Genomic DNA, 18,048 nt, shown 5'->3' with positions numbered 1-18,048 from the left:
CTGTAAATTAATTCGCCTTTAAAAACACTTTCCCCTTTCAATGCCAACGCATCTATTGGCCTTGAGGGTTGTGTTAGGACCAAAATAAACTTGGGTGGAGTTGTAAATCTATTTGAATATCGGTTGCAAAGCTTTCCTGCTGTTCAAACAACGAGAAATGTATCCCAACTTGATAATTAATTTTAATTGGCAACAAAGCAATACGCGTGGAACAGATTTCAACGCGAGGAAACGAAATTTGACATGAGACTACGGCCAGTTTAAGGAAAATTGGCCAAAAATGAAAGTATTTGAACGTTCGATCATTTCACTTCAACTTTAAATAAATCGGGACCAATTAATTGGGTCAATAAAATTTCGAAAGCACAGTCCCATCCCAGATCCCAGCAGGGAGTGGTAGGATTTGAAATTTCCATCATAGGCGTCTTCAGGGAAATTATCTGCATGCAGCAAGCTAGTTAAATAGCTCAAGCGGAAGTGCATTGGCCTCTCTTAAGAGTAAACAGTAAATAATGAGCTAGTTGCACAGCACCACACAATAATGCAACGTGCAGCAGCGCTACAGCACCATCGGATCGGAATTCACTGCAGCAGAACTGCACCAAATTGAATCCGACGCCGTAAGTGGGGCAGTGAACAAAAGGCGACACACAACAATAATTCGATTCGCCGTCCAATGCTCCAATACGTGCAAGGATGAAGAGAGAGGTTCACTGAACCGTAATATTAAAAACGTCAGTTACGAATTCTACTTGGAGAGAATAACGCCCATTCGAGTCAAATTTCAGTCGGCTTTTTTAATTCCATTAGGATCTTATTTGTTGCTGTTCGGAAATAATTTATATTTTAATTTAAAGGACTGCCGAGTTAAAAGAAAATCCTAAAAGAGTCGGTAAAAACGTGATGTTTGACTGTTGCTAGGTCAAATTGTAAAAACTGACCATCGCTGCAACAAAATTAATTTTTCCCCCATTTGATATCACCCTTTAACTAATACTCTGGATAGGAAACCGGAAGCAGTAAATTCCAGATAAAGTGGACGGAAATTCCAGCGTTCAACTAAAAAATAACTGCCTCAATTACGGTGAGGAAAAGCAGGGCCCAAAATTACTATTCCGAATCTGTCGGATCGATCGGCGCGCATTTGGCATTCTGGTCAGCGTCCTGGGCAAACAACATTCTTTCGCACAGCCCGAGAGGAAATTCCTCGGAGTGATTGCACGCGAGAGCACCACCGTCGGTTAATAATTTTCAGACGGATGATGTCACTCTCTGCTCCTTTTTGCGGACGCAGGACGCGCTAGGCAACATGTGGGGGACGGGCTGGCTGGTTGGCTGTTTGGCCGCGGGCGGATGGAGCCGACGAAGAGAAGAGAGAGAACTGGTTCTCACTGCTCTGTGTGATGTGTGTGTGATATGCGGCATCAAAAGAAAAATTCCGCCAAAATGCGCACCACGTGCGCCTGCAGCAGCGGGAGCGGGATGAATCGAATTTAATCGACGACGCTCCGCTCGCTTGGGAGGAGGATGGATGTGTGGGAACGCGGCGAACACGTCATCAAGTGGCCCCCTTCGATTGCACGTGTGCCGACATGCTCGCAATAGCTCCGTTTGTGTAACGAGACTTGTCTGCCGAGCTCGCAATTGCGTCCGAAGATAATTCCGGATCGGACGGGCAAGCGTCACGAATCCCGTGAATCATGCACCACGCCGCCTCTTCCGGCCTGCGGTGCAATGCATTCAACCGCCGGCCAAGATGGAAGGAAAACCGACACGTTGTGTATAAAAAAAATGGTCGCCTCACATCTCTAAATACCGTGCCTGACGTCATCGTGATCGTTAATATTTTAACGAAATTAATGGTGGAGGAGTAAAAGCCACAAGTTAGGAATATGTAGGGATGATAGGGATTTGGAGAATTTTAAGGCATTTTGACATTCCGAAAGAATTCGTGTGGATTTCTGGAATGCATGGAAAGATTCCATAAAAAAGAAACCGATTTTAACGAGAAAACTGAAAGCAGCAGGCGGAATGCGATCAAATGGCAGGGGAATGAGCTGGAAACTGGAAATTATTGATCCAGATTCTGATGCAATGCAAACTGGAACGTGTTCAAACACGTAAATACATAGGCCAGTAAATAACGAACCGATCAAATTTGTTTAAGCCACTAGCCACATACTTCAACTTACATAAAAGAATGCCAATGCAGAACATGAAATAATGCACAAGTTTACAGGTGCTTTTAGATAAACGAATTATCCTTAAAAAGGCTTGTGGCGTGAGCTGGCGCAATGCCGCGCGTTTTACTGGCATGGCGGCCATCGACAGAGTCAAAGAATTACGAGAATTACATATTTGAGCCAATTAATATCAAATTCTCTCTCCACCTTACCTCTAGCTGCTTCCAAGGGATTTAAATCTGAAAAGTTAATTAATGATCAATATTACCTGCACGAAGTGAGCAAAATAGAGACGGATGTCAGGGAAAATCGTTGAAAGAGCGGAGCATCTTGGCTCTTAGGCCTCTTGCGCCTCTTGGCGGAAGCCACGCGTGATGCAGTGATGCCAGGGACAGGGTGAGCGTGGGTGAGTTTGGCGGTTATAAATGTTGTGTCGACCAGCTTATAAAGGAAATATCATCTAAAAGTACCGGTAACAATGGTTGAATTGTAAACAAAAAATGTATTTCTTTCAAATATCGCAAATATCTGTCATCTATCTGTAATTTTCTGCCATAATAAATCATCAAACCAATTAATTTATTGCTTTAAACAAAATCTCTAAGAATGATTAAAGTCTATAATTCTACGGGAAAAACTAGCCGAATCACGATAAACCGGTTCTCATAAAAAAGTAAAGCCATGCAGTGGTCTAGATGGCAGCACTGCACGATAAAGTGCAGCGCCGCTCAGAGCGCGCTCAATTTCAAATGCGGTTGCGGTAATGGCGCCTAGACAGCTGTCTTGAAGTCCTGTTTTCATCACGCGGGCCTTTTATCGAGCGACTCTTCAGTGCTTCTGAGCGTGATTTGCGCCTAAGATTCGACACGCTATGTCCAACTGTCTGAGAAGCCTGTCTGCGAAAAGTGCGCTGGCATATGCCGGCAAGCACTTGGCAAGGCGCAGCAGAATTTTGCCGGACGGCTCTTCTTGCCTTGTCAGCCAAGAGGTGGTAAAATTTCGACCGAAAGCGATTCGACTGATTGTATCTGTAAATTTTGGCAGGTCTTACCCACCAGGAGCATCATGTGTGTGTCCAAGGAAAAGATTGACAATAGTCTCTCATTGTTAGAACCTTTCGAGAATGTCACACACCGGACACTCCGAAAAGTGTCTGCTGAAGAAATTATCCTGAGGCAAATTCCTAACAATCAAATTTGCAGGTGATTTTTGATACGTTTTTAAGTTTTTGTTTTTGAGTATTCAGGTTGAATTTGTATCATACCACATTTGAGATAATAAAAGTTGCATAACACTGAATAAGATTGTCCATTTTTGGAATGTTGATTGGAATTTTTTATTCCCCAGCCAAAGCATCTTGCTCCCCAGCCCAGCTGCGTTGTCAGAGTTTGAAAAACAAATGATTCTGATGGCTGAAGTGAAAAAACATGGCACTTCTCAACCCAAGGAGCCTACAAATACTGGAGGGCCGTCGGAAGATCAACTGCAGAACATCTTCAACGTCCTAAAAGATACAGTAAGAGGGAAACATTGATCAGCTGTTTTTTAATTAATTTATTTGTATTTCAGCTCCCTAAACTCTTTATTCAGCCACTTGATTACTCAGTTTACCATCCAGACGTGATCTTTGAGAACAACATTAGGGGAAAAAGGACTGTGTAAGTAATTAAATTATTTTTTTCCTTAGTTAGAAGTTCAAAGTTTGCTTTAAAATGCTGATAATATTTTGGTGTTTACAATACTGTTGGATATTGCACAATATTTTCATTACAAATATTTTTTGTTGATTGCGGTTGCTTAAATAAGACTGAATTTTGATAGTATTTTTTCTTTTGTATTTACGTCAGTAACATTTATTCCTGTGTTAACCAATTAATATTTTTTCTATAAATAGATTAACCGCAAATTAATTTTGTTTAAATTAGCTTCAGATTTAAACAAAAATTGTGTAAAAAATTGCCATAATTTTCCTCATTTAAATATTCATTTCACCTGAATATAACGCTACGTTTGAATACTTACGTAATCAATATAAAATGCTTTAAATAGTTTTTTACCCCAGGCTGATTTTAAACAACAAATTTAATTATTTTCAATGAGATTCTTTATTTAAAAAAATATTTATATTGTTTAATCAATTAACATTTTTGCAAATCTCAGGACAAAATTATGTTACGATTTTTATTTAATAAATAAAATTTATATAAAATGGTTGATTCAATAAAATTCTGATCCTTCATTCCAGAGGAATCTACAACTATGTTAAGCAAGTATCATTGCTACGAACTGTGGGCCACCTGAGGTTTGCCTATGTCAAATTTGAAATTTTGAAAATCACATCACACCCAGAGGAAGGAACTGTCAAAATTCGCTGGCGAATCAGAGGCATTTCAGCCTTAAAGGTAATTATATGAAATTATAAATAATTTCAATTATTAATAATTTCAATTCCAAACATTAAAATAACGAAAATAACTTCCAGGTATTCCTGCAGTTTTACAAATTTAAGCTTTGGAAAGGGAAAGAGTTTTGGGACCAGCAAGAGGCGTAAGTGTCTTATTAGCGAAAAAATTATTTGCCTCATGAGATTATAACCAATTTTTTCAGGTGGTACGATGGATTCTCAACATTTTACGTCGGTGGTGATGGTACCATTCACAAACATGTTGCTGATACGGTGAGCAGATAACAATTTTCATTAGCTCTTGATGGTTTAATTCTGGTTGTGTGCAGATGATGCCGGACGACGATAGAAAATTGAACAACTCAGGAAAAGCAAGAGAACTGGCGGCAAAATTGGCTCTGGTTGTGGGATTGGCGCCTAAGAGTATGGGGATTATATTGTCTGCAGCTGATGCTGAGCTGAAAGAAGCGATGCTTCCATTAGAGGAGATTGCATGATTTTGGATTGAGTGGCGTGGACCCAGTTTATACCGTAGATTCATTAAATGTGGAAAGACGCGGCCGTGTAATTGGAGTCGATGCTTGCTCTGTGACTGTTTCCTTGTTGCTTTTAAATGTAAGCAATTTTGAGCGAAATAAAATAAATATGACATACTAATTAATTCCTGAGTGTTTTCTTCAAAATTTTACTCAAACAAAGTCGAAAATGACGCACATTTTGAAATAAAATACTAATTCTCTATTTTCCTTGGTGCTAAAGCATAATAGGTCTCAAGACGTTAAGGCATTTTGAGACAGTGAGGACAGTTCCGATTCAGCAGAAGTTTTACTTTCCTCTTTGATAATTTTTGGAGAATTTAGACGTTTCATTCAGAAATTAACAATTGGAGAGTTTAAGAATTTTCCAAACATGAATCTCAATGCAATTATGTATATGAATAATTCTTATAGAGCAATTTAACAAATTGAAAACTCTTCAGGAATGATGTGTTATTTTAATATTTTCAAGCTGATTTTGAGAAGGTACATGTAGATGGTTTAATATTTAAACTGAAAATAAAAGTATTTCAGACAAAGCCATTTGAACTTTATTTCCACAAAAAAATGCACATGTTCACATTTCATGCACATAAATTAATTTTGTATCAATCAGAATTCAATTCATCAAATATTTTTTTCTTTTTTATTGTTAAATATGTTTTTTTTATTATGATTATTATTGTTTGCTCAGTATGGATAATATAGAAGGATCATTTTTGCAAGACAAAATAAAAATCATATGCATGGTAACTACACTGCAGAGAGGGATATATTCAAAAAGTTTTATAAGTTTAAATTTTAAGATTCGTGCATTCGAACGAAAACAGTAAAGGCTAAGGTGGAACAACTTTTCTGCGTTTTATTTCAGCTTAAAAACTATTGAGAATCAGTGGAAAAATTAATATTTCAATGAGGAAAAATTTAAGTTTAACATTTAAGTTGATATTAAATAAAAAATATTTCGATCTATGTCTGAATTTTTACAATAAAATTATATCTTTAAGCATATCTATATATCGGAAGACAAAATTACACTGTAAATATTTTCGTTGTACTATTCTTCAAAATATTTTTTATCCCAGCTATAGGTTATTTGAGGTGCGTCTACGGTTTAGTTTTGATAGTATTTCCAGGACACGTCATATTATGAAACACACGCGTGTTTTACTGGAATTAAGTTGGTATTCGCACTTTTGATAAGGTTTTTTCTGATTTTAAATTATTATTTTAGGGATGCATAAATTATAACCTTTTTTCAAAACTAAATGATTTTTTTAAAAATTATTATCCCTTAAGAAAACAAATAACAATTCCAGGAATTGAATTGAAACTGTTGGAATACCTGGAAATTAAAAATATTTAAACAATTTTATTCTTTCTCACAATTTTTGGAATATTTGAGACTAATTTTTCTTGCTGATAATCTGCCGATCATGGAATAATCTTCACGCCGTAACATTCTATAATCTGACTTGAGTCGAAAGTAAGCGACAAACTTTTGCCTGAAAATAACCAAAAAAGATAATTGTTTAATAACTGTAGTTTCTGAATTGAGGGTTGATATTTGAGAAACACAGAGTTGTTGCCGATTTTGCGTTTTTAATTAAAATAAGCAACACATTAATTCATAGAATCGGTGAATTTCACATTCTCTTTTTGATAAAGCAGACAAGATGAACAGAATTTAAGACTAGACGTGAGTCATATTTAGGTTGTGATCATAATTATCTGCGAAGGCCGTAAGTTTTAGCGCAGTCGAAGAGGACCCCGATAATGAAAAGGTCAGCCACAATCACTGCCGGAACGAATAATGTCGTGGACATCGCAACTGGAATACAGCATTCGAACGGATCCTAAAAGCTACCATTGAACTACAACATACGATCGTGATGATTCTGTATAGAAGACTCACCATCCGCTTCGCAAACATTCACTGCGCGTAAATACAAATTGACGGTTGGTTCCATTTTGCTCATTCAGTGAATTTTGTGCTTTTTCTTCCTTCTCCTTCCAATTAGTGCATTTCGGACAGGCACTTTTATTTCAACATGGCAGAAAAAAGTGAGCTATTCGTATATTATATAATAATTATAATAGTATCTCATATGTATTTCCATTCAACAAATTGGCACGGATCATGGCTTTTGCAAACAATGTGCATCTCATATCGATGCGACAGTTTATCGATTAGGCCACATTTTACACTTTCAGTTAAATGTTATATCAACTCTCGTAATTGAGCTCAACACAATATATTCAACGGCTAGAACATTACAACGAGTTTGGCTCTCTTCTGACTGATTTCTCCCCCTCCAACAGGTCAAACGGTAAAAATTTTAATTTCTCATCTATCTGTGATCACAACTGCGCCTCTGACTTTCGATGAGGGATAGATTTTGAGTAAAAAATCTAAAACAAGCAGTTTTAACACAGCGACGCTGGCGTCTGGAAAAAAATGGCCAAAATAACATGACTGAAGCCATCACATATTTCACTCTTACATATCCAGACACATGATTACAGACATAATGCGCGGACCACGTTTGCTTAATTTGTACAGTAATCGAATGTAAATTAGAGCCGTCTATACGGGACATAAGAAAGTTCCTCTGCGTATTGTACGTGCTTGGTAAATGCAGTTCATGCCGGCAGCAAAATGCAAACAATGTTATAATCGTGAGACATTATTTTTTCACTCTAGATCAAGCGATAAAACATTACATGTTGGCCGCGAAACTTAGATCGATGTTGCCCATTTGGTCTGGAGGCAATTCTTCAATGAAGTCTTTGGGGAAGTATCCAACCTGAAATATCACAAAATCAAATTTACTTTCGTTCTACTAGATTGTTTTTCTAAACATCTACAGAGAAGAAATTTACCTCGATTTTGAATTCACAGTAAATAAAAAAATCAAATTAAGTTCTGTCCCATCTTCTTTGGTTTTTCAGGAATGTCAGTGTAAGGTAATATTGGTTAACCCACCTCACGACCTTGCTTGCCTCTCCACCAACCCCTCTGGTTGCCGTCCTTGCTGAGTATGGTGACTAAGGCGCCTGCTCTCAAAGGTATCTGGTTTTCTTCGTCTTTGGTGCCCCGCGTCGGGACGTAATCGTAGCGTGCGACGGCAAGAAAGCGCTTGAATGGAAGCTCCAGTGTCGCATTCAAGCTGTATAAAGAAGGGTAAAATGGAAATATTTCAGCATCTCATTAAAGAAATAAAGGCATTTCCATTCCAAAGAAAATATTAAATAGGAATAAATAGGAACCGGTTTAAGATATTTTATCAATACCAGAAAAAATCTAATTTTTATGATTTTTTGAGATTCAAACGATTATATATTGATGAAAACAGCCTAATTTTTTAATTTAATTAGGTTGGTGTGAAACATAAATTTCAGTCAATTTGACTGAAATTTCCACCCCTGTACGTGGTTCACTAAAGAAAAGACTTCACGAATTCAATGGTTTCGTCAAAAATCATAAGGTTGAAACTTTAGAAAAATATTAAATTAACAAAATTTATAATATCTACGAATTTAAGAAATTTAAATGTTTGACTCTTTAGATACAAACAGTTGAAAGTAAAATTGATTTAAAATCCATTTTAGCGGCATTTTGAGAAACTTACCCTTGGAAACTCTCAGCTAGACTGGTGTGCTCATAGCATTTGATAAGAGCCTCGATCGATGGGAACGGTCGCGAGTCGCTCAGGAAATATTCGATGCCATGGGCATTATCCGCTGGTCTCTGGTAAACTTTCATGTGCTTCACTTTTGTGTCAGTCCTTCACAGAAATTAATTACAACGAGAAACAGAAAACCGAGAGAAACACCATACTTTAAGCTAAGAGCGTAGTCAGTCTCGCCTTCGTTGACCTGTCGGTGCGGCCGCACTCGCAGCATGTACGTCCCGTCCGGCTCTTCCTGCAGGGCCCTTGTGGCTGCGTCCCTGCTCATTTCCCCAGCGAACCACAGGTATTCATCCCAGTCGCCATAGTGTCCGTTCCCTGTTACCTGTTGAGGTGCATTCGGCTGGAAGCGAATAAGATATGCCACTTTCGTGTAATTTAGAAATTGATTGTTTACCCTTGGCGGAGGGTAGGGCGACGGAGGCGGCCTCGGGGGCAGCACTGGCGCTGCCTGGTTACTCGGACCTCCACACGCCCCTGCTAACTGAATGCACTCTTTGTGCACAACCAACGAGCACTGCTCGCATTTGTAGCCCTGTAATACGAATTCCGTTTCATTAATAATACAAAATGAAAAAATCAGATTTAAAAAGTCGGCTATTTCCCGGAAAAGAATATGACATTGACTGCAACCAGTTAAATCCTGATTTTACCAGGTGTTCACTAGATATAAGATTATAAAAAAATATTCCAATGTTTTAAGGACATGAAATAAATTTTCTTGTATGATTTTCTCAATAATGAAAATTTTATTAGCTCTAAATTTGGAGTGTCTTTTCTCAGATATTTAAACGGCAACCTAAGATTGCTTTCGCTCTTTCCCAATTTTCAGAGAGTCATTAAGGTAAATGCGAAATATATTTTTCAGGATTTTCTAGTAGATAGAGTCACTTAAAATGCAGATTTTCAAGAACCCTGTTTTACCTGGAAAAAGCTTCCTTTGAGGTATTTCCGGCAGAGTATGCACTGCTGCGGCTTGTCGAGGGTGTGCATCATGAAGGAGTGGTTCATGTCTGTGCATCCCTTCGGATAGATATTGTCCCTAAAATCCGAACGCAAGCAATGAGTTCACTTCCGATTTACGAGTTCTCTACTTACATGGCGTCCCTGATGGCGTTCATCCACTTGCTGCGGTCGTCCATGGTTCTTGCGTACAGTGTGTAGCCCGTCTGGTCTCTCTTAGGAACCAAGAACCACTGGAAGCTCCAGCGCGCCCCGCTCTGCAGCACTTTCCGCGCCGCGCCGTCCTCCACCTTGTAGTCGCCCAAGTGGATGCAGTCGCGGAACTTGTACTGGTCACCCTGCGCACCAAAGTATTAATTTTGTTGGAGTTGAGTGTTTATATCAGTTTGTTTGGCAGAAAATATTACTTTACGACCATAAATATGTATGATTTTGGGTGCGGTTTAATATATTTTAAAAGATAATCAAGCTCGACCTGCCAAAACATGCACTTTTTACAATATTTATAGGTTAGAGGACTTTTTTAGACTTCACAATTTTTGTCCGAACATCTTGAACTCTTCCAAGGAATAAAGAATCAAGTCAAGGGTCTGAAAACTTGTTGAACCTTAAATTTTTCTTATTCATATATTTATATTGCCTAAAGTTTCATAAAATGAAGATTTCGCAGCAAATACAGTAGATGTTAGCCTGAATTTTGTTGAATAAGATGGTTTTTGGAAATAATTTTGTTTTTAAGTCTGTTTTGGCTTGGTAAGTTGGTTTGCAAACGCAATTATTCAAACGAAAAACTTATTGATTCATTAGGATAAATTTTGACACACGTGATATTAAAAAGGCTTAGAAAAATAGTCATTTGTCATTTGACGAAAATATCCATGCCTTAAAATTGTCTAAGTCATTGGGCCTAAGAATTTTGTCAGAAATTAGGTACGCTTTTGTTAAAATTTATCAAAATTAGGATTCTTTTCGGTTTATTAATATTTGATTCTTCTGTTTAAATTCAAATTTAGTTATTTTTACGGCCAAAAACTATTATTTATGAGACAAAAAATGAAATCCTTCACCATCGTTCGAAAACCTGAATGTTGATTAATTTTAGGAATTTAGTTGATTTGATCAGATTGTTATAAAAATCGAGTAGGTCAGATTCGATGTTATCTTTAAAAAGAAAATAATGTTATGTAACTCCACTGATTTGTAAAATTTAATCGCTTGCGTTACGGATTTTCTTCAAGGAAATAATTTAGATATTTGATTCTTGGAGAAAAGTTGCAAGCTATTGCAGGCAAAAGGTTAAAAATAAATTTTGAGTCATACTACATCGCACAAAAGCATTCATTGTACCGACAAAAATTACAACTTTGCTTTTTATAGATTAACAATAAAGAGGAAGCAACCAAAATCATCCCAGCTTGTAAAAATCTTTCATGATTGGACAACCAACACTCACCTTAGTTTTGCACATGATCATCACTTGGTCAAAAATGAAGACATAGCGAGGGTGCATTTTCGATGTTCTGTGATCCTTGATCCTTAACTCTCCGTCCTTGATAAGGCGTCCGTAGTCTTTTAATTTCAGATCCGCTGGCATGTCCCATTCACTGATACTCCTCTGCAAATTGAAAAGCTTGTTAAGGCTCCTTTAGAAAAGGATTAATAATTTATCCATTTCAGGACAAATGAATGAATGAAGAAGCTAGCTTTCATGACTCTCCTGTAAATTCAAAATCGAAGATCAAGAGCAACCAAATGAGGCTGAAAAATCACGAAGAATCAGTTTTGATTGTTTTTAAATGTTTATGTTTAAAATTAATGGTTTTAATGATTCCTTACGAATGTATTGTTTTACCTTAATTATGCGCTATTTAATTTTCTGCAAGATGTTTTTGCAATTAGAACAAATTTTAAGAAATATCCAACCTGGGTATAAACTTGTTCCGAATAAAATCTCACCTCAATATCGTTGATTATTTTTAACGTATCGGCATCACGTTTGACTTCATTGATGAACATAGCGACATCAATCATGGCTTCCTTCGCCCTCTCTATACACTTGGCATCATCGTGGTGCTGAAAAATCACAATCAGTGTTGTTTCGAACAAACCAGCACAATTCCTACTGCGCCAGTTTCCTGCAGCAATTTATCAAGCAGCAACTGGTATTTGAGTATCCTCTGCATGGGCACAGACAGGATGTCGCGCAGTTTGAACTTGCCCTGATTGGCCTCCTCTTGCAACCTCTGTAAATCGATAATAATTATTTACAATAGTTCTAACTGAAGGGAAAGTGAAACAAACCTCGAGGTTCTGTGTGAGTGGCTCAGACTTTGTACACAGCTCGTTGAGCAACTCTTGGGCGACAGGCAGGTTGGCGCAATACTCTCCATACAGAAGGAATTGGTTTTGGCAGTACTGGAACACTTTGCCAATTCGTACGGCACACTGCACACTGTCTGACACTGCGTCTTGGAGTTTCGTGTAAAAGCCCATGTGCACATCAGTCAGCTCCTACAGATTTTCATCAAGACGTATCGTTAGAAAAAATAATTTCTTTTTTATATAATTCTATAATAGTTCTATAATAAGAATGGAGACTCAAAAGTTTGCATCAGGGTGGTCAAACACGAAGTCGAGTCTTTATTTAATTTTAAAAAATTTTAGAGTACCATTACAAGGACTCAACGTTAAAAAAAGAAAAAGCTACTAAAAATAGCATCCACCACATTTTTGCTGGTTTTGTTTCATCCACTCTAGAAATTAGAATTTTTTTATACAAATAGCAAAATGTGGTGATAATAACAAATATTTAACCCTAAAAAAACCAATAAAGATATAAATTGTTGTCAGGGATCTAATCGCAGAGTATCTTTTTAGTCTAATTTTTATTTTTCTAAACGAGTTCAAAAATAATTTTAAATCATTCAAAACCTATTTGTTAATGGCAGTTGTACTCTGGATAAAAATGAAAAAATTTAATGTTTGTGCATAAATTATCTTTTGACGTAAAATTTAACTAAAAATAAATAATTTCTGTCAAATTTTAACATTAAACGATTTGATTTTAAAAATTTAGTCTATTTAACTGGTTTGATGGTGAGCTCTTTAAAGCCAAAAAAAATTGGGCCAAAATAGCACGTTTCTCTGCTTATTGGTTCCCCATGTCAAAGATGGAAAAAATTTACTTTTTATAATTTTAGTCTCATTAAATATTCTTTGTAAAAAAATAGTTTTCACCGCTCCCAAGACACATAAACGGAGAGGGCAGGAAAAACTTTGATAAAATGTTAAAAATATGTACTGCTTGAAAAGAAAATGAAGGAGATTATTCGCATTTAAACAATTCAGCTGGATTTTCAAAAGATTTAAGTATTTTTTTCGGTTTTGGCCAAGAAATTCAGCTGACGGAATTTTTAAATCCAAATTTTACCATTTGTTGAGATATGATGGTTCTTGGCCATTGTCAGATCTCAGAAAAAATACTAAACCATAAAATTTCCTGGTCAAATTTTAATTTAAAACTACGCAAAATAAAAACGGAAAGAAAGTGAGGGAATCACCCACATTTTTCCCATTCATCCTGTCACATTTTCCTTCTTTGATAAATCCCAATGATCCTATCTGCGTCAACCATTGCGGTTTTAAAAAGAATACTTATCTCACACAAAGTTTGATATGTCTGTGGTTTAATTCCACAGCTGTCGTGGTCATGAACCTCACGACAGCTTCTGCACTTGATAAATTATCATGGTTTGGCGGCTCGATCAAGGAATAAAATTCACCAACCTTTATGTTACAAAAGATGATTGAGTGGTCTCTGTGCGGCAATATGGACATAAGCGGCCGCATGAAGTAGTTCTGCAGATTTTGCAGCACCTCGATGTAGTTCTTTTCCGTCTCCACGAGTTCCTTGATCACGTAGTCCCTCTTCTCGAGGGCCTGCGAGGTGCTCAGCTGCAAATTGCAGGTACAGTTAGGAACCACTCTTTCCCAAGGTTAATCAACGATCAGCATGCGGCGATATGCGAAATTAAGACAGATAAACCGACTCACCCAGGGGGGCAAATCATTGTGTTTTCGGTTTCGGCAAAGATCCTGATAAATTTCCTCAGTGGCCTCGTCGTAGCTGCTGTACTCGGCCTCCAACGTGTTGGTCGGCATTTCGCTATTTCAACACATGCAACAACGTTCATGCTCTCATTAAAAGCGATAATTAATGGAAAGTAAAATATATTCGACCAGGGGCCAGGTTGAAAATAAGAAAAGCAGACACCGAGAGCCAGAGATAGAGAGTAAAAGAGCGAGCGAGCCATGCTGGTTAGAGGCGAAGGCTGACCTCTTTGGTATTGAAAGTGATGTAGCAAAGCTCTTCATAGGCCTCCTCCTCGGCCGTCTCGTCCCCGACCGGACAGGCTATGGGAAACGACTTCCAAGTGGGCAGCGAGCAAGCTGACTGCGAGGACGGCAGCGAGCAGGTCGACGTTGACACGCTGCTCGGCACCTCGTCCTCTTTCGAGTCTTTTCCGTCTCCTTCAGAGGACTCGGAGGAAACCGTTGGACAGCTTGAGAGTGTTAGAGGCAGAGAAGCGGAGAAAGGTTAGTCAGAGCAAGGCCGTGGAAGTAGCAGAGAGAAAGTGTGTTTCCAAAACATCTCATTCCAAAGTTGCAAATACGATTGATATTGATAAAAAATTAATAAAGAAATCAAGGAATGCAGGTAATTTATTATAATCCTAAGTTTACATTTTCTCCATTAATGAAAAAATTTAGATTCAATTTTTTTCATTTAAATAAACTGCTTATAAACCAGCCCGTTGGCTCGCATTGTTAAGGCACTCTCAGGAGTGTCAAAGCAATGTGAGGTATTTGAGCAGTTCGGAGATCTAATACTGGCTACCCAATGTCAGAGATGGCAAAAAGTGGTTAGTTTAGTGACTCGAATTGCTCAAATTGCTCGACGGGCTGGGAGGCGCACCGGCGCCGACTCGCTACTTGCTGGTTTGCACCTTTCCAGCATGCGTGATTTGGCTTCACGGGACAAATGTCTAGCGTTTCAATGCAGTCCTCGGTGCAGAGGCAAGTGGCCCTTCAGTGGGCTGGGTCCCTGTGCGGCCTGGTGCGCCCATGTTATCCGTTCGCGGTGTTATTGGGACCCGGGTTTCAGCATTCGTGCTAGTGCAGTGCGCGCCCTTCCCGGTCCTCGGACGGACAAGGATAAAAAGAGCAAAAAAAAAAAAAAAAACCAGGACTTTAGCGAATTTGTATAATAATTGCATAAATTTTATTTCATAACTTGTTCCACGTTCAATTTAAAAACTCGGATGTAAATTAAAATTAAAAACCACATTTCTTGTGACCGTTTCAAACTAATCAATTTCATGCGAGAAATGCAGGAATTTCAACCCTGATTATAATAACTTCCAAAAAAGTTAAAATATTCTTAAGGGTTATACTAGGGTTATTCTTACTGATTATACTAGATCAAAATAAATATGGCAAAAAAATCTGGACTTACGCATGTGATTAGGAACAACCACAAACCTGATCGCCACTGAGTGAATAAAAAGTGAATTTTCTTGCATGCGTTTAATTTTGTGGCGGATAAATTTTCTATTTGTTTTTAGAGTTTGAGGATGAAAAAATAATTTCCAGATGGTAATAAAACTGAAAATTATTTCGGTTTATCTCCTTATTCTTTGTTCAAAGACTAAAAAACAAATAAAATTACAGCCATATTTAAGCTAAAGCAGCTTGAAAACAGAAAAAATGTATGTTTTTTTTATGAAAAAATTGCCCAACAATTAGCTTGATTGAGAGTCGCTGGCTTATTGTTCATTTTCCTTATTATTGTTTAAACTAATGAGATTATCAAATAATTAGATCCTTACGTAAAAATTAACTTCACAGGAAACGAGTTTCAGATTGAAAATATTTTCTAATACCCGCTGAGGAAACACACCCGAGGCAGAAAGTTTTACAGAAAGAAGCCCCACAAGCCTGAATTTCGAAAAGGGACACTACCTGTAGTTCAAGGAACGATAAATATCCTCATGGGAGTCGCTGTACTTGAGTGACGCGTCAAATCCCCTAAAAATAAATCAGTTAAAAAAATTGCCGATGCAAAACCTTCTTTAAGATCATTACTGAACGCTCTTTCGCTGCACTTTTGGGCAGCGGGACAGTTTGGACAGGGTCTGGAGGACTTTGAAGAAGTTGGACAGGTCGAACAGTTCCTCAGGTTCGAACAAGTCCTGGTCCTCGAGGTGGAAGGCCTCTTTGCAAACAGAGAGGAAGGTTTTGATGTTTCGCAGGCACAAGAACTACAATAATTACAGATAATTATTGGTTTTTATTACAATTAAGTCATTCAGACGCACCTGGGCCATCTGAGGTTTCTGGTTGACCTGCTTGAGGTCGATGCAGCCTGGGTCAAGCACGTTGAGCAGGCTGCAGAGGATGACGCCATCCCTGAGGGTGAAGGCCAGCTCGCCGACCTCCGAGTCGCGCCAGTTGGCTTTGTGGTCGCCGCGCAGGAGGCCGCACTGGGTCAGCCATCGGGCGCAATGGTGCCACAGCTCGGGCTGCGGGCCGCCACCGGCTGCCATCTGTCAAAACCAATAAACAAACGTAAATAAAAACAAAATTCGCTGTCAGACAGGTGCCTACCTCGGACGATTAAGTGTCCCCGGAGAGTCCTTGATGAAGTAGAGGAGTCAGGCCGACGGCGGACGATCGGTCTGCCGACGCGGCGACGGCATTTAATGGAGCACGGAGGACGACTTGGACAACGTGACGGGCCCCTTCGGCCCTGCTGCCTTTCCGCGCACGCCTCTCGGGGCTGTTTCTATGACTCTGTGGGATGGGTGGATTGTCGTCGCGAATAATTGTCTCAGGGTCCTCCTTCCATTTGCAAAACAGTTCCTGATCCCAACAAAGGACGGCCTTGATTATCTGCTGGTGCGCAGCCGCACCGCTACGCTTGCGCCGCGAGTGGCGCTGCACCGCATCACAGACCGAATTCTGGCGGAATGAAGGCGTGTAAATGCGGTCTACTCTCATGTAAAAACTGTGTTGGCTTGAAGCTTGAGGATTCCCCATAGTTATTCTAGTAATTAACCAAAATATATCATTTATAAATTCTATGAAACAGTCAATTCGGCTAAAAATCCTCGCAAAAGTGACCGAGTGCCTAATTTTTCCAAATTTAAAATTTAATGATGTGCAGGTTTTTGAACTAAAAAATAATTATTGTTGGTATATGTTGTAAGGCCCATACATAAGATTATTTTTTCGTTTTTCAAGTAAACGTATAGGGTCGGAGCCATGGCTAAATTTTCGAATTATCTGTACATTTTAATTGTCTCGTGATTTTTTTCCATTGGAAAAGGCTGAATAATTTTTCACTGAAGGAGAAGGGAAAAATACACGTTATAATTAGGAACTTGGGAAATCTTTGTAAACAATTTTCCTCAAGACTATTATTACCGTTCCATTCTTAATGGTTTTAAAGGGTTTAAGCATTGCAAGAAATTAATTTTTCCCATTTCCAAGTGCACGCAGTAAACTTTGTTTATTTTTTTTTTTAATCACTGGCGTGATTACCAATTGGAAATTATTTTTGTTTGAATGCCATTTTTCTCTATCAGAATTTGAAATTTTAACAAGTAAAAAAAATAATTCTGGTATATGTATATGAGTTAAAAGTAATTTGGAATGCAATAAGAAGATTGAATGGCTAAGAGAATTAACAGGATTAAAAATAGAAGGAGGAAAAAGAGCATTATTTTGTAACGTGGTAAAAAAGCGTGTACTGTACAATCTTGTTGTGGTGTTGCGGTCGTTTATCAGGAGCGACAATGCGGGAAATGCGGTCGACCCGCTTCGCCCTCATGCGTTCCTAATACCGCAACGAACAAAAGCGTGTCTTTATTTACAACGTGGTGTTGAGGGGCGTCCATCCGTCGAGTCCTCCCATTCATTCTCTCCTCTGTTGAAACAAACACGCACTTCGACGCCAGTTGACGTAGGTAATACAGAGGATATACGCGTGTATGCAACTGCAATAATACCACGTCCGATGACGTTGATTATTTGTTATCCTTATTGTGATATTAACCGTAAAGTTTTTTTTAACTTACTATTATTTTAAATGGGCAAAATCTAAAAGTTTTCCGGCGACAAAATATTTAACCATTTTATGCTGAAACTAATTAAAGCGTTTTCAAAACAGTTAGTTCATGAAAATCTGAAACAAATTAGACTAATTAACA

General features: G+C 38.3%; 2 protein-coding genes across 4 annotated transcripts; one reads left to right on the top strand and one right to left on the bottom strand.

The window, feature by feature from the left end:
* The first annotated feature begins 2,937 nt into the window (after positions 1 to 2,937).
* Positions 2,938 to 5,248, top strand: LOC135935700 (uncharacterized). Its single transcript, XM_065478227.1, has 8 exons — positions 2,938 to 3,171; positions 3,228 to 3,385; positions 3,531 to 3,699; positions 3,753 to 3,841; positions 4,429 to 4,585; positions 4,666 to 4,730; positions 4,791 to 4,860; positions 4,917 to 5,248. Exons 1-8 carry the CDS (start codon positions 3,055 to 3,057, stop codon positions 5,082 to 5,084), a joined length of 993 nt encoding a protein of 330 aa, XP_065334299.1. The 5' UTR covers positions 2,938 to 3,054; the 3' UTR covers positions 5,085 to 5,248.
* Positions 5,249 to 6,705: 1,457 nt separating this feature from the next.
* On the bottom strand, positions 6,706 to 16,755 carry Vav (Vav guanine nucleotide exchange factor). Of its 3 annotated transcripts, none has more exons than XM_065478205.1 (17): positions 16,445 to 16,753; positions 16,156 to 16,383; positions 15,923 to 16,098; positions 15,800 to 15,865; positions 14,115 to 14,340; positions 13,565 to 13,732; positions 12,080 to 12,289; positions 11,902 to 12,021; positions 11,735 to 11,851; positions 11,232 to 11,393; positions 9,914 to 10,116; positions 9,740 to 9,857; positions 9,213 to 9,350; positions 8,965 to 9,158; positions 8,756 to 8,911; positions 8,110 to 8,293; positions 6,706 to 7,930 (listed from the first exon to the last, which is right to left on the bottom strand). In XM_065478205.1, exons 2-17 carry the CDS (start codon positions 16,381 to 16,383, stop codon positions 7,844 to 7,846), a joined length of 2,553 nt encoding a protein of 850 aa, XP_065334277.1. In that variant the 5' UTR covers positions 16,445 to 16,753; the 3' UTR covers positions 6,706 to 7,843. The 3 variants fall into 3 exon arrangements, with proteins under 3 accessions (XP_065334277.1, XP_065334287.1, XP_065334269.1); XM_065478215.1 differs by lacking the exon at positions 14,115 to 14,340 and adding an exon at positions 13,832 to 13,943 and having other exon boundaries at positions 16,445 to 16,750; XM_065478197.1 differs by having other exon boundaries at positions 8,965 to 9,350; positions 16,445 to 16,755.
* Between the last annotated feature and the right edge of the window lie 1,293 nt (positions 16,756 to 18,048).

Source organism: Cloeon dipterum, chromosome 1 (genome assembly GCF_949628265.1).
Source record: "Cloeon dipterum chromosome 1, ieCloDipt1.1, whole genome shotgun sequence".
Classification (NCBI taxonomy): domain Eukaryota; kingdom Metazoa; phylum Arthropoda; class Insecta; order Ephemeroptera; family Baetidae; genus Cloeon; species Cloeon dipterum.
This window is presented reverse-complemented; position numbering and strand designations above follow the sequence as displayed.